The 25910-nt window shown below is 40.5% G+C and overlaps 1 protein-coding gene across 3 annotated transcripts; it reads right to left on the reverse strand.

Annotated features, from left to right (window-relative positions):
• Positions 1-282: 282 nt before the first annotated feature.
• On the reverse strand, positions 283-25562 carry LOC115380385 (rho GTPase-activating protein 6). 3 transcript variants are annotated; one of them, XM_030081536.1, is made up of 13 exons: positions 25280-25562; positions 8508-8667; positions 7718-7789; positions 6434-6696; positions 5999-6194; positions 4938-4993; positions 4675-4825; positions 4340-4488; positions 3349-3528; positions 2286-2383; positions 1966-2102; positions 1228-1302; positions 283-1142 (listed from the first exon to the last, which is right to left on the reverse strand). In XM_030081536.1, the coding sequence occupies exons 1-13, from the start codon at positions 25424-25426 to the stop codon at positions 562-564; spliced, it is 2265 nt and encodes a 754-aa protein (XP_029937396.1). In that variant the 5' UTR covers positions 25427-25562; the 3' UTR covers positions 283-561. The 3 variants fall into 3 exon arrangements, with proteins under 3 accessions (XP_029937396.1, XP_029937395.1, XP_029937397.1); XM_030081535.1 differs by having other exon boundaries at positions 1954-2102; XM_030081537.1 differs by lacking the exon at positions 25280-25562 and adding an exon at positions 15074-15304 and having other exon boundaries at positions 1954-2102.
• Between the last annotated feature and the right edge of the window lie 348 nt (positions 25563-25910).

Raw genomic sequence — 25910 nt, forward strand, 5'->3', positions numbered from 1 at the left:
TATTCTTCTGGAAAAATAGTCAGCGACTGCAGCATTTCAAGGAGTAGATTAGAAATAAAGCCTGTTACATAAGGTCAGTGTTAACGTAGCTAATAATCAAGGCTTTACAATACAAACACAGCATCACAAAACAATATTTACAGTTTTTACATAATTAACATTCACGGCTTCAAATTACACATCATTAACATTCAAGTCTGATTATAATGGGCTGTGCCATTTGTATGCCATTATCTGACACTTTTGGAAGTTACATTCAAAATCATGTGGTTGTGTACCAAATCATTTCTGTATGTATTTATTTAAAACAATAAAAGTGCAGTATAAAAAGGTCAAGGTATAAAATTACATAATGCAATTACTACCAAACTATTTTTCAGTTTCTACTATGTATATGTAGTCAACGTTACTGTGATACATTTAAAAGACACTTTCTGGAGTACAGTACATTGGGCAGTACACAAACAGTCAGACAGTAGCAGTACAGTGACTGGTGACTTGAAAGGAGACGTCCCTGCTCTTTATCTAGCTTAGGAGTAGTTTAATGAAGTCCAGAGTGCATCACACTAAGGTTTCCGGCAGGGCGTCTGGATTATCCGTTGACAGTATTTGCCATATATGCCACCTCTCGCTCTGCATGTCTGGAGTGTTGGGGGTCTTTCCTTCCTCGAGATTAGAGGCAGACCCTGGATCCACACTCTGGGGGGTCTGGCTGCTGCCCTGTGGTGACTGTAGTGGGGCTTGTGTGTTGAGACCTCCAGGATGATACATGGAGAGGGAGGGTGTGGAGTGAGAAATATGGGTTTCTCTAAGAGGTCCAGAGTACTTAAGGGGAGCCCAACCACCTGCCCTGCCCTTGATGGTGAGACAGGCAGGGTGTCTTGTCCTTCCTGCTAAGTCCTCTGAGCTCATGGCTGCTGATTGGCCGCTTAGCCCCTGATGTAATGATGATTCCTGCTGTCTCTGTCCTCTCTGGTCATGAGGACCACTGCTGCTGCGAGTCACGGGGAGGTGTGGCCTGCGCTCCGGCAAACCCAATGAGGTCTGCGTTCGTCTGACAGGCAGCTTGTTGTTACCTTGGTGACTGTTGAGGCCCTCTGACGATCCATAGGACTCGCATTCCGACACATCCCCATGGGAACCTGAGAGAGACCATTCATTTACATTCCAGCATTCATTACGTATCTCAACACCAACTGCAGCAACATGCAAAGTGGATTCTGTTACCAGTGATCTGATGGTCGGCTGAGTCTTTGCTCAGCATTGCATGCCAGGCTTCCCAGAAATGTCCAGCTGGAGCCTCTGGCAGACACAAGAGAGACAAGAAGAAGAAAGAGGAAACGTCTTGGCTCAGTTTGACAGATCTATCACCAGTAAACATTAAATAATGAGCAGAAGAGATAATATACTTAAAATATTTTGTTTACTAGGCCAGTAGCAGAGTAAAGTGTTTAATAAAGAGAGTATGAAAACTACTGTTTTATACACAATATGCCCTAATCATAATTAATCACAAAATTGGAACACCCTCTCCCATCCCTTCATATTTTCAGGGTGGCAGAAATCTGACAGGGTGACAAAAAATTTTAATGGATGCTCACTTGACAGCAATGGTGGACAAAGTAGACAGCCCCATTACGTGAGTCAAAGTATTACTTGAGTCAAGTATTCAAAAGCATATTTTCTTTTTCAATAAACCCCCCATTTTTAGCAACTTTTGACACATTTTAGGGTGATAATTCACCTACGCAAAATGTATTTCAGTTGGCAGGTGTAGACTTTACAAATGTATTGCAGCAGCTCTAAAAGTATTATTAGTATCAAATTGAGTAAACTGCAATAAATTCAGGTCACCTCTGTCAGTGAGAGGTGTGTGACAGGTGTTGTCAGGTCTGTCACTCAGTTTATACTGCCTAGGAAATCTGACGCGCTTATCCAAGAGTGAGCTGCTACCTTGGCACTTACGCAGCAGTTGATCTGACAGGACAGGGGAGTTGTTGTCATAGGGAGACACCTCTCCACTAGATGCTTTGTTGGAGTCACTGGATAAATGTCTCTCTGCAGGAGAAAAGGACTCCTCTGATCTCCGAAGGCTGGGGCTTCTGTTGAGACAAAAAAGTAACGGTTAACCTATTGTTGATATAAGTAAACAGCCTTCAAGGTAGTTTAGTTACTGAGATTGAAGGTACCAGCAGGGGGTAATCATGAGGTATAATGACTGATTCGTTTTGATTGTTTGGATTCGTCAGAACGGCACGGGCATCCGATCAGAGAGACAAACTTACGAGTACTGAGAGGCCTTCCTCCGCAGTAAGTAATCTACAACATCGGGATCAGTCTCTAGCAAACTCATCAGAACCTCATTCTGTAGATCAGCGGGAACCTGGGGAGGGCCACAAGACAAACAGGTACTTTCAATGCAACTCATGACAAGAGCCAAAGGTTGGGAAGTTTTATTCTTTGCTACCTCAGTTTCTATATGCCTTGATCATGAATCAGACATGCAAACCACAGCACATAAAGTACACACTTCTCAACAATACTCAGTTAACATCTCCATACTTCGGATACAATAGCATTATTTTTAGAGCATCTCTCCAAAGATGTTTACCAAGTTGAGTGACTTGCAGTTAATACCCATAAGCCAACAGCATTTTCTTAGCAGTAATACAATATCTAGGATGTTGAATGCAGAGAGCATGTGGTTGCATGATACAAGTGCAAATACAGTAACACAGAAACCTGTTCACCAAGCATTGAATGCTCAAATGCAAAGGCCTTTCTGTGTGTTATGTCCTCTCTAACAGATCACACAGTTGGCGTGGCTGGAAATTTCTGTCTGTGCTGCATCTCCTCTAGAGTTTCCGGTGAAAAGAACAAAGCAACAATGCACGTAGATGCATATCTTGTCCTTGCTAAAGTCCTACAGACAGCCATTGACAAAACAGAGATTAGAATGGCTCTTTATCAATAACCTCTGTTGTGAGTCAAACCTGATTAGCTATGTACTGGAAGGCCCATTCACTGATCTTAGCCTTTGAAGTCCCAAGAGTGGAAAAAAAAGGTGTGGATTTATGAGTTTAACTGTAATGGAGCTTTGTTTCATGAGTAACAGTACAAACTTAGCCCTTCTCGAAAGTTATAAAACTAATGTTTACATTTCATTAGGTGGCTCCACTCCATTAAGCTTGAGAACACTTTGTGAGGCTTTTTGCAGAAAGCAGTGATGAAGACAGTGAGACTGTTTGCAAGCTGAACCCAAGTTTATCGTAAATGACTATCTCCAGTGATTTTCATTTAAATGCCTTTCGGTTGACATACCACGCATTCACAATGAGAATAACTTACCATAAAGAGTGTATCATATGCGTTGATCATCCATTGGACCACACTGATAATGGCTGTACTCTCCTCTGCACGGGCAAAACTCTGGACCACAAACTCTTTGTCTGAGTTCTTTAGCTTGTGCAAAAGGTTGGGTCCAAAGATAGTAGCTAGATTGAGTGAGGTCATCTTGTTTCCTGTCACCTAAAACACAACAGGAGGTAGGAATTGACATGTTTGCATGGCATACTGGACATGCCACATATGCATGTGCAACCACTCATTTTCTCTGGCTGTTATGTGGTGGACTGCAAGTCTTTGGCTAATACTACTGTTCCTGCAAACCTTCATCATTGTTATCCACTTTCAACCAATGATCAGCAATAACAGGTAAAAGTGAAGCTGATCTCTCATTCAATAGCTCTACTAGAGTGTCCATAAGATCACTGCCTGTGTTGAATATTGTGGAATTATCCAGGATTACCCCAATTCGACCCTTGTTAGGACAGACAATATGTCTGGGACTCGACTGGAATTATGCTGACGGATATTAATTTGAAAAGTTACTAAAGGTGACAGTGAACTCAAAGTAGATTTTCTATTACTCCATCCATTTGATATAAACAGAAAACACACTGTAATGTAGACACACACACACACAAAAAAAACACAGCATAAGCAATCTTGCGCGGTAGACAGCTTCTCTCATACACCCAGAAAATGGTGGAATGTGCACCTAACACGGCCCTGCCACTATCAATAATGTTAGACCCGTCCTCTATCCTTTTCATCCAGAAAGCTCAGCAATTCCTCTCAGTCACTGCTGCAGTATAGGAGTTTTATCCTCTAAGACTGGGGCTGAGACTGAGACAAAAGTGGTTTCATACCCGTGGGAAACAATTAATCTACTGTGATGATTAGTCATCAAAACGTAAGCAGACATCAGTGCAATAAAATGATTATTATAACATAAAAGGGACCGTATCACATCCATGAAGCTTTTATCTTTCTTTACCTCCCGTCCCTCCTCGTCAATGCTGTCCTCAGCATGTGCAGCCACAGTGGCCAGGAAGTGGAGGAGGCACTGCAGTGTGTCGCTATTACAGGGAGGAAGCAGAAATATCAGGAGCTGGATGGCGCTCTCTTGGTCTGAATAGTCCAACACTGTAGAGGAAGAAGTCCGTCACTTCAGGTCAATTAAAAATCCAAAGCAAACACAAATTCCCCAATTAAAATAAACCACCACCACCAATTTGTATGTTTGTTTGTATGTGTGTGTGTGTGTGTGTGTGAGAGAGAGAGTTCATGTCCATGTGTGTCTGTGTGTGTACATGTGTGCGTATTCCTCACACATTGTGTTGATGAAGGCTGTGTAAAGCTCTCTGGTCAGCAGCGGGTCGGGCATGTCTCTGAGAAACTCTTTTAGCAATGCGGCTACATCATGGACACTGTGCTCCTCATCCAGCGGTACCTCCATTCCCTGGTCAAACTCTTCACGAAGCTGTGGGAAACACAACGACAACTGATGAGACTGTTATTAATTGCCTAGAACTGTTAATACAACTATAGCTGCGTGGTGTGTATAATGTGTGTTGAGGGAGCTGAAACTTCACCTGACGAACTCTCTTCTTAGAGCTCCCAACACGGAAAATGCCGACAGTGTGTAGACCTGAGCAAAGATGGAAATGTCTCATTAATGTCAACAGAAGAGTGATGACTGTTTAGGGCCCAGTGGCTCACCGGATAAGAGCATGTACTACAGGGTATATGCAGGAATCTTGAAGTTAATTTTAATACCTTTTTAAGACTTTTTCAAAACATTCTGAATATTTTTTAATACCTCACCACCACTTCAAGCTGTAACCATTTACATCAGTGATATTTTTAACTTAACAGTTTTAGTTTGTGATAAAAACTATAGACCACTATGATACAACAGAGCGCACTTTGTGCTTCTGAATTTCCACCCGCCCGCCCTCTCACTCTGGCGCTCTCAGAGACAATTTATGAATGCACCCACAATAGCCTAGTTTTTTTATGTACCTGTTCATCTTTGTTTTTTAATAAAAATGAATAAATTCACACACTTTTACGATGTTTTGGGGACTTAAACTCTTCAGCTAAGTTCAGAAAAAATACTTTCAAAATTTAAGACTTTATAAAATCGTGATAAGACTTTTTAATACCTTTTAAGGGTCTTAATTTTCCCAAAAATTATTTATCACCTTTTAATACTTTTCAAGACCTCGCGGATACCCTGTACTATGTGTTAAGGCTGAATCCTGATCGCAGCGTCCTGGGTTCGAACCCGACCTCAGGCCCTTTGCTGCATGTCATCCCCTCTCTCCCCTGCCTTTTTTGTCTCTCTCTACTCTGACTGTCAAATACAGCAGAAATGCCAAAAAAAATAGTGAATACTGTTTCAATTCAGTACCATTCAATGATGACCACAGCCAAACCATTAATTGCTGAATACGATGTGTCCTTGGTTCACTTGGGACACTTTGTTTGCTTGGGAACTTAGTTCCAAAGGATAACCAGAAAGCTGGGCAACATTTTAATTTCACTATTATTTTCACTCTGCCAAACTTAGTGCAATCAAAATATGTAATATGCCATGCATGGTACAGCTACTACTCTTATACTAAAACCTTGTAACTTAAATAATGTGTACCATATTTTTCCAGGTGCTGGCAGCAGCTATCCACTACTCTGGGCACCTGTCTGTAAATAGGGTTAAGGCTCAGCTTTTTGTCGTGGTGTTTCTTCCTGCCACTGGCCGCCTCCACAGGCAGAGACAGCTGGAGGGCCTCCAGGAGCCGAGACTGGTTATCATCGAGGTCAGTGATGCAATCCACAGACACTCCGCCCTGCCAAACAGATGGGTGAAAACCATACAGTCACTGTGTCCCGACAAACAGTCATGCAGCTGATCACACATAAATGAAAATGGTCCTGTGATTTCATGGATGAACAAGCCCAACATCACTCCTGCACCAGCTGAATATGTGTAAAGGTCACAAATCACCACAGAGAGCTGATGGCCTATTCGAAAGGGCTCCCTACTGCTCTAATGCAGCTTATCGGGGTTAATGACGGCAAGACGTACCCTCCTGTGTGTCCGTGGTGCAACCTCGGGTGTGCTCCACAGAGGTGATTCATTAGGCGTCTCCGAGGTGGAGCTCAGGGAGGAGTTGCTGCTGGAGAGCTCTTTGTTGGCCCTTTTGGAGTTGGCAGTGAGTTGGAGGAAGGATAGCATCAGATCACTGGGGTCCCTGTGCTCCTCCCGCTGGGGATCATGCCGCTGCTTGTGTGCACGGTCATTGGATATGACCTGCGATAGCGGTATGCCAAACGCCTGAGGCAGAGTGTCTGTGCAGGGGGGAGGGAAGGCAAGAGTCAGGGGGGACCCAAAGTTCATACTGCTGGCTTCAAATCAACTGTGATGTGTCAAATGAATCTTCTGCTAGTTTTGTAACATCTGATGTTTCAGTCATGTTGGCATATTACACTTAACCCTTAGGATTTAGTATGTTCTGTACAAACCATATTATTATGCTGAGTTTGCTTTCATTCCTCATGGTATTTCAAAATGAGAGGCTTGAAATAAACATGCTCAAAATAAATACCATGACAAAAATGCTGAACAAAAACAGCGCTCTGCATTGCACATTCAATATCCAGAGTCAGGGAAGGTGCGGGTCTCGGTAAACAGAGAGAGTGTGAAGAGGAAAGAGGGGGCTGGCTATGCAGGAGGATAGGCTGTGATGAGTGAGCCGCCCCTCAAGATTGTTTTTGTTATTTCCCTTGACTGCCCAGCCAACACAGAGCCTTGCAATCCTGCCAACATTGTTGGAAGGGGCGGGGCAGGGCAGCAGTTGAAGCAAGTAGCCTCTTTGTGGAGACTTCTTCACTGTACTGAGCTGTAGACTCTCACCAAGCGCTCAGTGGGTAGAAACAGCTGAGAATGCCTGCTCCAGTGAACTCCACACAGCTTCGGCCAAATGGTTCAAAGAGTGTTTTCCACTATCTACGGCTGACCAGGCTAGTGTGTGAGAAAACATGGCCCAGCTGGAGGGGAACAAAGGTCCAAAAGAACTCAGCGGCTCTCCCACAATAGCAAAAGAAGCTGTGTTTATCTTCACTGGGTTGGAAAGACTAACAAAAACATTATCACTGAGTGTGTGTGAAAAAGTCTTATCTGAATATAATTTGTGACCCAGTGTACTTGTACTGCAATTACATCATGGTGTAAATCACTACTGAATGATGACTATCGATGGGAGACTGGAACACAATATGCCATTGGGGTGTCCTCTGATGATTGATCAATTTAGGGTACAAATTGAGTGATTAATAACACTACTGAGGAATATATCTACATCCACAGTACCTTTGTCTTTGCTCTTCTCCTTAGATAATGAATCCAACTTTCTCCTTAGCGACTTCTTATGCTTTTGGCCATCTGAAAAAAAAAGCAGAGTTATAGCTAAACATAGTAAACACACGCCAGCCTCCCCAGATGATGTACTGTTACATGCTGTTTTCGAAAACTGTGACACAGCCTCAGAGAGCTGACAAAAGTACGCAAACTTTGCATAAACAACAGGACAAAAATGTGGGATGGGTGTCTTCATTTTTACTCCTTATATGGGACTGCCTGAATGAAGGCATGTCTGTACATACCCTGCAACCAAATCCATATTTCGACAGTTAAATTATGACACCTGCCACTGCTCTTAAGTGAAACTTGAAAAATATTTAAAATATTATTCTTTCTCCGAGACCTGTGTTTCTCAAAAGTATTCCAAGACTGACTGGACTGCATGACTCTTGTGCATCATTCCTATATCAGGGTAAAAACGATAGCTAGAAAGCTAACCCACCAGACAAGGAAATGTGATCCTCAAGTGAAGCAGGGTTGAGGTGAAAGAGTCTTTTATGGCCAACTGTGAGGCAATTAGACCTACTGTGCATGTTTAAAGTAAACAATTTCTCTGAATGTAAAGACAGAATAAGAAACAGAAATGTTTGCCTCTGTTTTCCTGTACTCTGTGTTTATTAGGACGTGCTGTGACAAGATTTAGCCTGGCAAAAAAATGAGTAACTGAATGGTAACTGGGTGGATAAGGAACAGGGTGGTATGTGTGTGTGTGTGTGTGGGTGTGTGTGTGTGTGAGTACATTTAGGGATGGTGATCTGGCAGCCCAGGTCGCACTCCTGGAGCAATCGGCTGAAGGCCACATCCCGTAGGCGAACACGCTCCAGCTCTGAGAGGCATTGCAGGGGGACAGGCTTCAGGCCAACACTCCGCCCTGACACGCTGTTCCAGGTGAAGTCACCCTGGGGGCAGGTGCACACACACATACACACACACATACACACAGATATACGCACACATCAGATACATCTATCATTATTGTCACCCTCTGAGTTCATGACTAGTCATGTTCTCTGTAGACCCTCCAGGACTCATGAACTGACAGGTACCTTTGGCTCACTTGCCAGCTGAAAACCATGAGCACATCAGTCATCTGCCTTTTCACATAACAAAAACTGAGAGCTGACACTGTAAAAATTGTTATTTTTTGGCTGTTGGTATGTCTATAGAGGAGGAGGCCGAGATCCACACTTATCATCTCTTCTTGTTAGTTTTTTGTAACTGATAAAGTGAGACAAAAGTTTTGCTGATATGAGTAATACTCTGTGCCAGACACCCAATTCCCCAATAGAGTATTTTTGGAAGAAACAGAAAAAGCAAAAGCTGAAACAATCCAACTGCCAACTGTGTAGACAAGGCATTGGGGATAGCTGCAGATTATCCTATCTTACAATTAGCAATCAGATGCATGTAAACAACACAAAAGCAACAGAAAGAAAACAATCAAAAAGTGCAGCAGAGATAATTCATTGTCTCTCTTCCTCTGGCTCATGTAACCAAAACAGAAGCAGTAGCACATTACAAAAATACATGCTACCATGTCATTTAGCTGTTAAATGGGGCACAAAATGTAGCCAGTGTGATCTCTTGTAGTTAACAACTAAAGAGGTATTATTCCACATGACTATCAGTAAAATCCCAGCTGTGGTCTATACTTTCTGATTGAGAGGGAACTCGGTGAAAAACACAGCTGGATGGGCCCAAACTCCCACTGGGGTTGTTCTTGCTGAAGCACTACATGTGTGTGCTGAGGAATCTCACGGACGTTAAGCTCTTAGTTTGAAACCCCTCATCTTTATTCTATCCCTGCTCCACTCACTACATGGTGCTCTATATAAATTGAGAGCACACCCAACTGATTTCTGAACAATCCATCACCAATGTCGATTGAAGAACTTTGACAAACAAGCCTCCATCACTAAGCATTACCAAGCATTAGCAGCATTACTACGGATGAGCAATTCTGGGGGTCTAACTAATGTAGGGGCAAATAATCTGAAAACCTCAACCTTTGAGCATCTCCCTTGAAAATCCATGCCAGAGATTACAGTGCCTTTGATCCAGAACAGTCAAGCCAATCATATCAACCATGTTCCAAAGAGGCTTAGTAACTCATTATCAGGATAAGGCTTATACTAAGGTGGCTCACCCCCATTAAATGAGAATTTGGCCTGTTGATACAGAGACAAACTGTTTTCTTCCACTAATATGATAAATAAATGTGTCCAGATTTTAGAGGATACTACATGACAAGGACAGTTTCATCGCCTGTATGTTTGCTGCACAAAGGTAGTGACGCTGTAATTAGCTTGTGACCAGAAGCCGACCAGTTCAAATCTGGCAACCAAGTGGAAAAATCTGACTGAGAGAAGTCAGCAATAAGATGTCAACTTCTCTCACTACTATCATGGCCATGAAGAAGGCAATAACAACTCAGCCGCATAAAACTGTGGTAATACTGGTTCAGGCATGAGTGTGTGCATGCAGACCACACAAACTATTTGCTATGGAAATTGGCTGTTATGCAATCAACCTGTTAGACTGAATTAAATATATTATTCACACATAACTGTGTAAAATAAATGCCCAATAAACAGGTAAAGTGACATGAAAACAGCTTGTCTTATATCTCAGCTCCCTGCAGATTTCTGCACTCCAATGTTGTTTCACTGACTTGTATGTGCTAAGGTGTATTTACATCTCAGTCACAAACCACATCCAGTTACATGTCATCTTCCAATTCACTGCCTATTAAATCAGGCTCCGTAGCTCTGTAGCTCAAGATCTCTCTTGCATGTCTGCAAAAAAAATGTCAAACAGGCCAGCTCAAGTGTGATCCACAGATGTGAGTTGTCAGCTGTGCAAAGTACATCGCTGAGCTTTATCAAAACATACAGTACACCATGCAGAAAGTGTAAAAGATATGTGACACTGATCCTAGTCAAACAATACAGATAAAACATTATACACATATGCACTAAAGGGGATATAGCCTTTTTTGCTGGCAGTTTTGGTTACAGTTTTGTCATTCGATAACAACAGCAGGAGGAAGGAACAGGTGTAGTTTGCTTTCCTTTGGGATCTTCTAGGCCAGTAGGTTACAAAGAAACACTGAGACTGAAATCCCAAATACAAACAAACATGCAAAACAAACTACATTGTGTAAAAGCAAAGTAGAAAAAAACAGAAAAAAGAAAAAGGCAATGATGCCAAACCACAGGTAAAAAACAAAACAAACAAACAAAAAAACTGATTCACTGATTATTTCAGGTCAAATGTGGGATCACAGTTAAAAGTAACTGAAAAACAAGCCTAAAAAACAAGCGTGTTTATAACTGGGTAAATTTTGTATTCCATTTTTACATGTACAGCCACAAAACAATGAAGGAAACAGAAGCTAAGCAACAGATTTAATCATTTAATTGAATTTCTTTATGTTCTACAGCCTTTAGACAAATTAAAAGAATGATTTGTAGAGTATAGAGCTAGATCTTATATCTTAGTTCCAATTTAACTCTCACTATATTCCCTATACCATGTGCAATTGTTGTCACAAGAAGATACAGATCAACATGTTGGTCTGGTAACCACATGAGATTAAAATTTAATCCCTTTTCACTTTGAGCAGCTGGTTTTTGTTGGTCTGTAACTTAACATCTTGAGACTTGCTTTGGATTAAAACAAGCCAGGAAGTCAGCTAACACTGCACTGGGGGGAAAAAGTCAAATTCAAAATGATTCTTATTAAAAACTAAAATTTTTAACTTTGAAAATTTCTACAGCCAAGAAGCTAATTTGAATGAAACCTAGGGAACAGAGACTCAACCTGCTGCCTGATGTCCTTAAAAGGACAAAAAGCCTGAAGCGTATTTGCCCAAATGCACACAACACAAGGAGAAGTGTCCCAGTTGTTGGCATGTGTTTGTTTGTTGGCATCTCTGAATAATGAAACACACCTCTAGGCACTATCTATAGTTAATCAAGACAATAAAGAAACAAGTGTGCCAGTTTTTCTCATGCTCAGGCAGCATGGTTGCACCCCTTTTGGGCAAATTCCTCACTGTACTGCTGTTTCATATGCCATGCTTTGCACAGCAATCATGTGAAATACAGAGTTCTGGTGAGCAAGCCGTTGTGTTATCCATCAGTTCGGTTCACACATTCCACTGGAGTGTGTGTATGGAAGCGGAAGGTTTTTTTCCCCCATCAGATATGAGGTACGCTCAGCCTCCTTCAGTCTGTGAAGTGGTGTCCTCCAACTGAGACTAATGGCTATTGTGGTCTCTTATATTTTCAAGTGAATTTCTGAGAAAACAGGGGTTAATTATGCTATAATTACATTAAATTGTTTGTCAAGTTGCATACTGTGATAATAGCCCACTGACAGCTATTTCTACATTCATAATCATGAGTAGAAATAATGGTTTTGAGTGTATAAACACCTGGGTACTGAAACTTTTTCCTCCCTTTAGTCTTTCTCATGCTGTTATGAATATCATAATAAAACAGAAGCGCATGAATGTTTTAAGTACATTACAAATCATCAGTCTGGAGAATGTCAGTTCGAGATGAATTTCTACATACGCCTACAGAAACTCTCTGTAAAAGGCAGCTGCATTAATGAAGTGCAACGTGTCGTTTAAAGTCTACCAGTTTGTTTCAGCTTGAGTTGTGACTTAAGAGTGGAGAGGCATTCGAAAAGGGTGTAAAAAAGTGCCCTTTAAAAAGTAAATGCTTGACAGGTAGACTAGTAACAGGCGCAAGCACCTTAAATGACTCTGCTATTTTGGGACTACTTTGGGATTGCCAGAGATAATCTTTCATTTCTACGGTGCGTATTTCAGTCAGATAAAATCAGGCATTGCAGAAGTTTCATGAACTGACATTCCCTTGCTTACTTCAATCAGTTCTCCTTGCTTATTTTCATCAGTTCTCATCCACCCATATGTTTCCTTTTCTTTTTCCTGCAGTTATGTGACCATGCAAAATCTGATATTTCCAAGATCTGCATGTTTCACATTAAAAATGGAATTTTTGAGACTTAACATTTAATGAGATTATCTCACTCATTATAATTTTCACTTTCTGCTATGAGAAAACAGCTGCACATACTGTACAGGGTGGTTTAGGGACTTGAAAGGTCCCCCTAGAGTTCTGCTTGATGCCCTGATTGGTTCAAACCCCTGTGTAAGCAAGTACTTGCTCTGCTGAAGTGTCCTTGCCAGCTGTGGGGCTGAGGTCCCCCAGCTGACCCTATTGTCTGACTTTCCTGAGGAGGGGGCAAGTGGAAACATAATTTCCCTACAGGGATTAGGAAAGCATTACATCATTATAAATCATTATCATCAAACATTTAAAAAAAGATTTGGCGAGAGCCAGCATGTTTTCAGAACTTTGAAGAGCAGCTAGATTAATCACAGGTCAAATGTTTGGCCTTGAAATTCAAACCCAGTGCAAAAGCAATTGAGAACAATTGCAGACATTGTTTTTACAATAAATCTTGAGGCAAACTCGCTGCTGCCAAATGTGTCATTTTCAAATGTCCATCATAATTAAGCTTCTTTTTAATTATTTGATGAAATTTACGACAAAATTCAATGTGACAACTAGTAGTTATTACTGCAAAATGACCTACTTTGCTTTGTTTATGCCAGGGTATGCAGAGTATTTCATAATCATCTATTATTGCCAGTGTCAATTGCAAATCAACCAAAGCGTCACTAAAGACAACAAGAGATGACATAATTGATGGCTGGAATGGGGTGCGACAACCCAAACTTGTTTTATGGTGTTCCTGTTTCTCCAGAAATGTCCAAATAAAGCCAGAAATATGACAAAACCTACAATAATGTATCAGTCAACTCATCTGAACAAGCGCTTTTCAATTCCAGCTCCAACACACCAAGGTCCACCTTCCCTTCCTTTCATTCATGATGTAGTGAAACACAAAGCTTTTGCTATCGTTCAGTGGTAAACAATGAGGGGAAATGTGCAAGGTACTTTATACAATATAGTTAGATTGAAAGCGAAGATTGCAGTAATCAGCTGCACTGCACTTGAACTGGATCCACTGAGGCAATGGACATTTGTCAGCACTCAGGAAGCTTTTCAATGGAGCATTACAGGCAGAGTTTTCCCACTAGAGACTCTACACTGTGTTCAAATGAACTTTTTCATTTCTACAGCAAATCTAACACATTTTAATTAGATTAGAGACATTTAACTACTTATCTCACACTGTGTTTTTCATCCAAGTGTGTGGAAATTGTACACTATTCTGTTTGTTTGCATATTATATCCATATGACATTAATTTCTGCACTGTAAGCAGTCAAACAGCAAAGACTCACACTCACAAAATGCTTCTCTGTTCAGATGAAATTAACAGGCCAGATTCTTTTATTTTATTTTATTTTCCCAGGAGAGCCATTGTACACAGACATTTTGGTGCTGGAGGACACTACTAAGGCTGTGATAGTTGAAAATCTGCTAATAACTTAATCAGTTTCATGAAACTGCCAAAACACACCTAACAAGAGAAATTTGTAGAGTTGTAACATTCTGCCGATTTGCTTTCAAATTTTAATAAAAACGGTTTCTGGAAATAGCAAACTTGGAAAATAAAAAATACCAGTGGAGAAGAAAGTCATCACCCGGTGACTCACATTGTTATTGTTCTGTACAAAAGTGTTTGCACAGAATACACCACACTTCCTGGCATTAAGCACAAGGCTTCACATCTACTATTGTTTTCATGGGTTATAAGGTAATTTCAGACCTCTACTATTAATGAAGGGTCCTTGAAAGATTAGGCTAATAATAAGCTATAGATGTTGAGCAATGGCGATGACACATACCTGAGGAGGAAGAAGTAGAACTGAATGACAGGAATTTACAATGGTGACCACTGGGGTATGCAGAGAACACAAAGCAAGCTATCCTTAAGTATTAACAAGCTCTAAGTGGAAATTTTACAGGGCTGACTTATAGAGAAGCAAACATCGTTATTGGTGGAAAAGTGACTTCCTCCAGTCTTGTCAGCTATAAAATAAACTGCAGAAATGTCTCTGAAAACAAAGCCTAGTTTGTCTTAAAAAAAAAAACAAAAAAAAAACGTGGTATTAATGTGAGAATTAACATAGGCCTAATGCATCAGTGTTTATATTAGAATAACAGGATCTGATAAATAGGGCCTGCACTGACACCTCGTAATTGCAGCTATTTCATGTGGAAATCTATTTTATTTTAAGTTAGAGCGACAATAAACTCGTGACTCTGCAAGACATACAAGTCAATACCGGCCAACTCACGAGGTAAGTGATGCGTCTCTGGAGAAGTGGCTCCCCCATTACCAGGACGCATGGAGCCGGCAGGGAGAAGAAAGTGACGCCTCAAACTTATTGCTGTCGAGCGCTCCGCAAAGTGTAGGAAACTCTCGCCATTACAGCCGAACCGCGGCGGATAACCTTAAAACTTTAAGCCACAAACCAGCGGCTCTGACCTGGATCCAACTCACACACCGCCAGCTGGAACTGGCTCCTTGGGCAAAGATATTCATCAGAGAGCCTCAATCCCACTGATAAATGAGCTGGGCGGGGCCAAAGGGAGGGGAGCGCACTCATCACTGACTGAAGGAACAACACACACTGTGTTTTTACATGCAGCAGGCGAAGGCCTCAGCCTGCAGGTCGTCAGTGTCCAAATACACCGAATTTGATAGATAATGGTATATTTGCCGCAGTTACCATGCCATGATTGCACATAAAACTGCTGAGGCAATTTGTGGCAGGGGTACTGAAATATTTTCATATAACTGATATATATGGAAAGTGTTAATTATGCTGTATTTGAGTATACTGTTTCTGCATCTGCAAGAAATTACCAACTACAGGTAGCTGCACAATATGTTGGACTCGTGTGTGCTAATGTTGTGGTTCCACATGAGACAGACTAATATTCAGAGATTCAGTCAAGAAATCAGTCCACTGGGAGTAGACCGGCATGCGGGTGGATGTCGCCTCCTGGGGTGCTGGAATAAGGTGGTTTGTTAATTTTGTGCGGGGTGCTGACATATTCAGCAGCATATTCCCCAGCTCAACAGGAAGCAGTCTGGCAGGCAATAACAAATTAAGTGGAAGGTGGTGTCAGGTTGGGGAGCGCTCACCTACTTTGGTAGCATACTTACAAATGTCATTTGTGACCCTCTCAGCATTACATTATACAGTCTTTAGCCTATACAGGAGAGTTGTTAGTCTTACTTGAAAATGGCATCACCAGCAGTTTTAATGATATTCAACTTCTAACTGTACAATGTTCTGTTAAAGTATTTATCAGTGCAGTTTAAAATCAGTTTAGGCAATAGTCAATCAGACCTCATAGATTAAATATCAACTTTTAAATCTCCCAAATGTTTTTCACTTTAACCCTATAAAGCCTGAACTATGAAAGAATTGGCAGAAAATTCCAATTTTTTTGAAACTGAACCCTTTATTTAGTCCTGTAACAAAATATATACATATAAAAAATTTTTTTTAAATATGTTATTACACGACCTTTCTGGTGTATGATATATGATATGTACTTGAAGTGCCCATGGTATGGTCCAGGGTGAACAGGGGAAGTGTTCAAAGGTATACAACAGTATTTTGGTCAAGTATTGATTAAACTGTAAACGTAAAATGGAATTGAAAATGTTTATCATATATGATACAAATGGCAAAGGGTTAAGGGGAACAGTATCTACCTTTCTATCTCAGTGTCAGAGCTCTGGGGAGCTGCGTACAATATATGCAGAGTGATAAGTGTGTGTTTTCTGTTACATACCCTGCTCTGTCTCCTTGCACTGAATCTGAAGCCCTTTTGTCCTTGTGGCACATGTGCTGACCTATGTTAATAAATAGTTGTCCATATTTTGCTGAAGATTTTCCTCCGAGACATGAATTGCACTTGCCATATAAAATATTCCTGTGACACACAGCCTCCAATTAAGGGAGAAACTTGTCAACTAAACCACGCATCCAAATTCCACAGAGACATATATATTCCTTAAAATACCTCACGAGCCTCTTTTCAATGAATAGCAAGCGCGTGTGAGAACGTCCCTTACTGCATAGCAGCAGGACAGGTGCTGCCTGATCCCACTGCATAGCATATTGTACGTAATTTGAGAATTATAAACACAAACAGCTGGGGCAGAACAACAGCTGCATCAGCCAGCAGATGAGATAAAATATCCATTTTTTCCAGCCAGGGAGACACCACTAATATCAGTTTGTTGATGTATCACGCTGATTTTGGGCCTTCATGATATATCAGATACTGACTAATCATGCTGTTCTAGTATTATGGAGGTTCCTCCATTGCCACAACATAAAAATAGTCAGTAAATTGTGCCAAGGGGTTTGTATTACATTCTTTTTTTGTTAAGTATTCAATTATGATTTTTTTATTATTATTATTCAAAAGCCTAATCATCCCAGAGTACCTGCATAGCTGGAGGAAGGGGGTGTGGGGTCAACTCAGCCTTAAGGAGTCATTACCTCAAAATAATTTGATTAATATGTCTTTCAGTGAAGACTTTTGGCATCATTTGAATGTCTAAATGTTGTTTCGGAGGCGTTTCCACCCTGCTGAGAATAAAATTAGGGAGGGACACTCAATACATGTCATTTTTCTTCAAATTTGGATTTAGATTTAGCTATTTCACATCAACAATCAGCCACTTTAAAAAAAATAAAATAAATTGGCATTGGACTTCAAAGCCTATATAGGTTGAACCCTCCTTTTACCACTGCTTATTCAACTTTATCCCAATTCAGAGGAGGATATGGGAGGAAAACTAGGCTTTATTACACAGGACAAATACCTCGGATCCTACTTTCAACAAGCTCCATATCTCAACTTTTCTGAAAAGAGGCTGCTGCAGTGTTGTGAATCTTGATTGGGGAACACAATTGCTCTCATGCTGTATAAACTAATATCCTATTCTTTTGTAAGAGCTGAGTGGCTGTGAAACAGAAAGCAGTTTTCAGTCTCCAGCGAGCTTTTCCTCCTCCAGGCCGTCTCTCCTCCGTGTGGAGCTCTGAGGAATGCAGATGACATTCCGTCCTAACACTCCAACAGCTACAAACAGCACTCTCCAGCCTCTCTCTCTCTCTCTCTCTCTCTCTCTCTCTCTCTCTCTCTCTCCCTCTCTCTCTCTCTCATCTGATACAGTGGGACACTTGGATATGCTGCATTACACATAATGATTTCTCATTTTTGTATTTGAAAGACAAACTATTTCCAACTGGAGGCTTACAGTCTCGTTTAATGTCTGAAATGAGGCTATATGTCTGCATTTCATGAATGGAGCAGAATCAACATCAAGAATCAGAGGAATCCTTTGTGGGTTTCAATGCCTCAGAGAAGCTCTGCCACAGATGAGGTGAAAAAAGATGCCACAGTCTCTTTGTATCGTTGTTCATTTCATATTCTAGAGGGCTAAAGAGTCTCTTTCCTCCATTCTAACAAAAGACAGTGAGACTACTTCAGCACACAACCAGACCAAATAATGACTTCAAAAATGTGGGGAAAAAAAGCAGTTGTCTTTATGATAATTTGACATGATAATTGTGTTCACTTTAGAAATATTTCACATGAATAAAAATTTTCTTGATTCAGGATTATCAGCCACACCCTTGGATAATACTGCTTGGCAGCTCTTGTTCTTTGTTCTAATGACCGGTGTCCCAAAATCTTTAGATTTCTCTGTAGTTGGAAATGTTTCTGTTCTTCTAATGCAAGTGTAGCACAACACATTGCTGCAAAAGAGTGAATCCTGGCTCCCTCTAAAGGCCTTATAATGACCTGCAGTTATTATGAATTACTAAGAGCAACCCACAGTGCACGCTGCACAAATGGCTACAGATTTAACAATAATTCACAAGTTTTTTGTTAAATTTAACATTCTTCTTCATGTTGTATCACAATACCACACACACATTCTGCATCTGCTGGTTGCAATGCTTCATTGAAGCTACATCTCTGTTGAGTGAGATATTCAAAACCAAAATGCAGTTATTTTATGGCTGCACCATTACATCAGATATAAAACATCTAAAGCTTGTGCATCATTTTATACACATTTCCCTGTAATTCAGCAGGACATATTTGGCATCTCTGTAAAGCATTTTTAATAATCCCACCAATGGGATTTATGGTTGAGGGAGTTAAAATGACCAGGAAAGATATTTTTTCTAAAGGGTTGCACATTACATCAAATGGCATTTAAGAGATATCAATAAATAGGTCTGAGGATTGCACCACACCCTCAGCTCAGCCTGTTAATATCATCAGCTACCACGGACACAAACAGATCATAAGAACATCCTGGAAGACAACTCATGATTGTGGTTTTTGAAAGAGGCATTTATAACAAAATGCTCTTCTGAGTTAGAGGTTTTACACTCCAGCACCCTCCACCAGGGCCTGTGTTGTCTGTGTTTGTGTTGATGTGCTGCCGGTTCCTGTTGGGGTGGAGCTTGGAGGCCATCAGAGTAAATCAGGAACACTCGAATGCTGGCAGCCAAGGGCATAAAGACCGGTCAACACTTGGCACCGGGGGGCATTTTCCCTCTCCCCACACACCTTGTTGTTTTTGTTGCTTTGCCATGTTGTTGATTTATTTTCCTACATCCAACAGGCATTTCACTACATCTTACTGCCTTCCACATCTCACTGGATGGATTTTCTTTTATTATCCTTGACTTTTGGGTTAAGCAACTGAATTATTGTAATAATTTTTACCAAACCGACGCCTGTGTCTCCCATTTGTTTTGACCACCTGAGCCACGGTCATAACAACACCCACAGGCTGGTCCAATAACAACCCAGAGTTAAAATGCTAAATCAGCCTAAATGAATCTAAAACATGACTGTAACAAATGCTAGGGAGTCATGTGGATCAGAGACAGGAATCCACCGCAGCCATATGAAACAATAACTCACTTAGGGAAAATACGCCTACAGCCATCATATTTGAGGATGTGCAAAACACTCCAAATCAGCTCCAGGTTAAGAAAAAAAAGAGGAGAAATGCCTCCTCTGCCTCTGAATTACATTCAACTTTAAACAGAGATGTATAGTTGCCTTGCAGCAAATGATGGTGTAATACTGCATGTGCCAGATAATGTAATAACTTGTTAAAATGTAAAAAATGTTCCTTTCATTCTGTCAAAAATATAACAAAGCCTGTTATGCTAGATAGCATAATGGATAGTGTAATATTTTTGATGATAATGTAGTATATTATTACATTGAGTGGATATTACATTATAAGGGGTGTAATATTCTTCAACTTATAATGCAGTACTTTAAGTATCATCTCCCCACAACAGTTAGAAAGCTCATCAAATTCATAATAATTAACTTTAGTGGGTGGCATTATGTCTCAGTGTCTTATAAGTTAGCTGTGAAACTTGATGACCTTGCTGACCAGCTCTTCATCACTGTCAATGGTAATGTTTCTCATCATTAAAGTGAAAGACTATTAAAGACTTTCTCTTGTGCCATTGCTTCTGGCTTTGCTTATGACTGTGAAGGCCAGCACATGATCCAGAGCATTTTCCAATTAGTTGAAAAGTTATTTCAACAAATGTAGACATGAAGTGCATTGCAAGTTGCTCTGGATAAGAATGTCAGGTAAATGCCTAAAACGTAAATGCAATGTGCATTAATTGCTGCTGATGCTTAAAACCCCATCTGAAGCTTGCAGCATGGTTATTTTTATAATTATGATGTGTTATTATATAATGATTATCTATCAGTTGTTACATCATTAGTTGCACTGCATCAAAGAACATGCTGAACAGAGATGAGCTTGTTTACCATCACAATGGTCTAATGGTCTAAGCTGAAATGGACTGATTATTAACAATATAACAAGAGGCAGCAGACGATCCCATTCTATCGTAATGAGTTTCTGGCTGCTAACTGTCTCTTCTGAATCAACAGAAATCCTCATGACCCAGCCTCTGCATCTGTAACTACTGATACCCCCAAACCCCCCTACTGATGGAGACATATTCTCTCTAAGAAGCTGCTATCTGAATGTGATCAACCAGGGTCAGGTTTCCTGTTTCTGAGGTTGAAGTATGTTTGGACTTATACTGGATAGATGATAGTATTAATTTTGTGGTCACATAAAGGTGACTGATTATTTTACGTGAAACTATTCTTTTAGGCCTATTTGTGGTCTATCAAACCTAACTTTTGTTTTTTCCCTTATCAGATACAGGGGTAACTGCATGCCATGGTACTGCGTACTGCTTGCTTGCAAGCAAGCAGGTTTACTTCCATGCCATGCAAACAGACAGTCTCCTGTGGGAAGAAATATGCGCCTGAGGGAATGTAGCCAAGGATCAGGTCATTCTGCTCTGCAGTGAGAAATAATAGCTGAGGCTTACTTCATGTAAACCAGATGTCTCTTTGCTTTACATTTTAGCTCTGACTACTAAGACCCTGAGTGAGTAGACCCCTTACAGAGTGCAATCATAGTCAACATAAGAGCACAAATTAAAAATATACAAGGTCATTTATAATGGAGAGTGAAAATATCACGCTAACATTCTGCTTTTCTTTTTGAGCAATGGAAAAAGAAACAGTTCATGTTAAAAATAAGTGATCATTTGCTGATTTTTTTTTAATCGCATATCAAAGACATATAACAAAACGTGTGACACAGAAGGTTAGACAACAGGGTGCACTGACAATGTCCATGCACACTGCACTGATGAATGTCCACCAATAATGAAGGATTGATCATTTAGTGAGCCCATTTACAAAGCCTATGACTGCCTATGTAAATTACTCTGTGCTAAGTACAATACATTTACACTGGAGTGCATGCCAAATGCTTATGCATTGGTCAAACATGAAAAATGAATACAGTAACCTTTCTTCCTACAAAAGTCCTGTACAGTCTGAGTTACAAGATACACTGTGCATCTCATAAAAGGAGAACTAGAGAGCTGGGGCTCTTAGTGGGGGCGGAGGTGCAGTGTTTTGTACAAAAAGGGAAACAATGTCAACCTGACTTCACTATTGTTATTGCAACGGTCTCTTAGATACAGTCATTCCCTGACAAACCACTGGTTGTATATTTACACACCCAGAACATGTGACTTTAATTACTGAATTGAAGTGATCTGTGCATACAGTAAGGCACTTTGGCCAGTGTAACTTGGCAGAGTGGTCATGTGAGTCTTCAGGAAGGATCTGTATAGAACTGGCCTGGGTTCGACTCAGTAGCATTCCTGGGCTCTAGAAAAAGTCCGGCTCTAATACCCCGAAGAGTTCTGGTCCATGTAGTAGGAAAAATCAGCAGTGTTCTGTTAGAATATGTAGAACAGGAACACTTATTTTGACTGCAAATGTTTTATTATAAATCTGCAGAGGTGCTCAGATTCTCACACTTTAAATGCACAGCACTTGGCAGTAAACTGCACTGTATGGATCCTGCTGAGGCAGATGATTCTCTGAGCATTATAAACAGAAACCACCACCCCCCACACACACATACAGTGACATAAATCAAATTAAATATTCTTTGTGTCACACAGTTCTTTCTACTATTAATCAGCTTCAATCAGATTTATGGTGATTACATTTCTAAGCGCCCTGGCTCAAGGATCTGGGTTCTTGTTGATGACTGCAGAAGAGACCAGATACCTGGTATTCATTACAGGCCTATTATAATGTCACCTCTCTAATATGTTTCCATTATACTAAACAAATAGTGTTACCATGAAGACCAGCTTGAGCACAGCAGTACAGCAGCAACACATGTATATATGGCACTTCTAGAAACCAGCAAGATACCAAAGACCATCATAAATACTACAGTTAAGTATAGAAATCACACCAGAAAACTCCAAAATAACTCAAGTTTAGCTTTTTATGGTTCTGTCTGTATCTATTTCACTTTACTACACACATTATAGACACATGGTCGGGAACCTATGGCTTGGGAGCCATTTCTGGCTCTTTGCCAGGAGTCATAAAGCTTTCATCGGAAACCATGTTTCAAAAAGAGCACATATTAAAAAAGCAAAATTCTCTCTCTCTCTCTCTCTCTCTCTCTCTCTCTCTCACACGCACACACACACACACACACACACACACACGTTTTTTCTCCTGTGTGTCTGCTCTGTGTTCTTGTAACTTTCTTTGTCAGCACTGTGTTTTATAAACTGTTACAAAAATGCAGCACACGTCCTGGATTTTTTCACCTCTGATCAGAGCTAACATGGCCACAATCGAATAAATAAAAATATCAGACCTCTAGGCCCAGTAGCATGGAAAGCCAGAGAGAGGGAGCGCAGCGGTGGTCGAGTGAGCTAGACAGTGAATGAAGTGAGGGAGCGGAAGTACTGACAACAAACGTTTCTCAAATGTTTTGAATCACTACAACCATGACACAATGCATAACTTACACACCAAATTTAGACTGACAGACCCAGTAGGTTGTGAGATGAGCTGCGAACAGACACACAGACAGACACACACACCCGACCAAATGTATGATGCTTTCCCGGAGGTAATTATGTGTGTGATTATGGTTAAAAAAAAACACAATTTTTCCTCCCACCACCCAAAACACACACAGACACACACACACACACACACACACACACACACACAGACACACACACAAAAACAATGACATAGACGTATAAGGCACCCTCCTTAAGAACTTGAAATTTCTGTAATTTTTTGAATGCCTCAGATCATACTGTTGGGTCAAATAGGGTGGGATGGCATTGTGCCAAGCAGACCAAAGGCCTTTTTTTTGTTGTATCCAAGCCGTGGACGCCTGGGCTCTTGTGCAAGTTTAATCTAACAGGAATCTAAATACACTGTTAAATATTGAAATAAAAAGTCAGCTTACAGTTTACTGCAGGTATTGCATGTATTCCTTCTTGTGATGCTTGTTCTGGTGTGTTTACTATGTCACTGTACAACTGCTGCCCTCTACGGTCCTATCATTTTATAAGAACATTTCATCTCTGTGACCCCACATAAAATGTAAAAACAAAACAAAACAAACAAACAATAATCTGTGAGGTCATAATGTAATTTCAAGGTCTATGTAAAAGAGCTACTTTCTTTTAAACTTTCAAATCTGAAGAATGTCTTTGAATCAACAGAAGATGATCTTGTATTGAAGTAAAATCCGTATCAGAAAGAAACAATGTTTTGCCAAGGTGGAATGGTCATGGGGATTCAGGTTTTCTGGCTCATCAGCAGTAAGTTATTTTAACCTTGGCAGAGCTGAGAGTAAAAAGCCCTGTTTTAGAGGAAGACAGAAATTCAGGCGAAATAATGTCATGTTATTCTTGAACTTTAAAGAACAGGGTCAAACCCATATAACAAATTTCAAAGCATGACTTCTCAGTGCCGCCATTAGCCATGGCTGTGCTGTTATCAGGGAGCCTGATCCTGGCAAGTTATCATTAAATCCATACCCATCACAGACAGTTCTGTGTGGGCCTTCTTCCTGACCTCCACATTGCATCATTGTGCAATGGTATGATGAAATGTGCTTTTTTAGCGCTAAATGGTGACCAGCCAAATTGTTCCCAGATGATGTGACAGGGTTTTCCAGTCACACACCTTTCAACACAGAGCAACAAGTTAGCACAAGCAAAGGCTGCCAGTGACAAAATTTCATCAAAAGGACGTGCTGAATCACTTTTGCTGTCTGATGATGTAACTGTGGTGACTGTCCCAACAAGAATTACTGTATCAAAGCTGCGCACAAAAACTTAAGCCTTTTATATACTGTATGATGCTGTTATTGTCTATACAAAAACTGTTCTAAGATAAGCTGCTGCCCATCTGAATAAAATAAAATGCATGTAGAAAATAACAATTGTGAGCTCATATGTACAGTAAGCCTGTTATTACATGCATTTTGCATTTGCAAAGAAAAAAATATATACTAAGAAAATTAATCAAAGAAGCACTCTGAAATACATACAAATGATTCAGTATTGAAATTTTGGCCACTTTCTGAATTTGGTTGTATTTTATATGTCAGTTGAGCTTGCTAATTAAAATATTTTAGAGAAGTGTCAGTTCCCATAATATAAGCTGATGTTCAGTAAGTAAATACGTCCTAAAGGCTAACCAAGTAGGGGCATTTCTACATCATACCGCCAATTTAGTTAAGAAGGCCGTAAGCAGCGCTCAGCATATGAAAAGTTATCATTATTATCATCATCATGAATATGAACAACAGCATTATCCTCAGCTTTGTCAGTATCATCATCATCCTAAACAACAAGAAACGACGACAACCCAATGTCAATGTTTGAATGAATTTCAAGAGTTTCTGCATGAATATGAGTTACTTAAACTTCTTTGGAATCACTGGGTTTCAGGATGCTGACGGACATCTCAGGCGGTCCTCATTTAGTTTTGGGAATAAAGTCCCAGTTATCACCTGCACATCTGGAGCCCAACATGTCACTGACCTTTTCCGATGTGTCCTCCGCGTCGGTGCCATAATGTCGCATTAACGCCGGGTCCAGGCTTCTCGTCTGCCTCAGTTTGCGTTTGGAGGCAGTTTTGGAGCTTGGTGAGCATGAGAAAACACTACTGAACAAGCCTTGCGCGGACATATCTCCACTCGTTCAGCAAGTGCTGAATAAAGAGCTAATTGAGATGCATATCTCTCTTTGTGAGAGGTCCAAAGTAAATCCCTCTCTGAAGTTAAATCGCCAGAAACGAAGGGGAACCGTTTCACAACAGGTCCCCTTTGCGTCACCATGCTTCGCCCCTCTGAGTAATATGAAATACATGCGCCTGTCCTGCTGGTGTTTCCTTGCGCTCTCAGAGTCCCATGCGCTCGTCGCCTCCTCCATCTCCTGAAGTGTCTGACTCAAACACCGGGAAACCTCATTTCAAAAGTTTCAAGTAACAGTAATTTAAATGTACAGATTTCTATATTAACATTAAAACATTCTGTTCATCTCCAAAACACGCAGTGTATTGATGATTTAGTACAGAGTAGGCTATACATACTAGAACCAGAAAAGAAAGAAAGAAAGAAAGAAAGAAAGAAAGAAAAACTCATATGATACACTGTAGCCTGTATGATACAAT

This window comes from Myripristis murdjan, chromosome 21 (assembly GCF_902150065.1).
Source record: "Myripristis murdjan chromosome 21, fMyrMur1.1, whole genome shotgun sequence".
Classification (NCBI taxonomy): Eukaryota; Metazoa; Chordata; class Actinopteri; order Holocentriformes; family Holocentridae; genus Myripristis; species Myripristis murdjan.

What these genes read in the sequence shown, in the direction of transcription:
- LOC115380385 (XM_030081535.1), bottom strand. Translation starts at nt 25,426, where the DNA reads ATGTCCGCGCAAGGCTTGTTCAGTAGTGTTTTCTCATGCTCACCAAGC. An exon ending in AGGAAGGCCTCTCAGTACTC is followed by an intron (nt 2,103 to 2,285) that starts GTAAGTTTGTCT and finishes TTGTCTCAACAG; the next exon opens with AAGCCCCAGCCTTCGGAGAT. An exon ending in AGCCGACCATCAGATCACTG is followed by an intron (nt 1,143 to 1,227) that starts GTAACAGAATCC and finishes GGTCTCTCTCAG; the next exon opens with GTTCCCATGGGGATGTGTCG.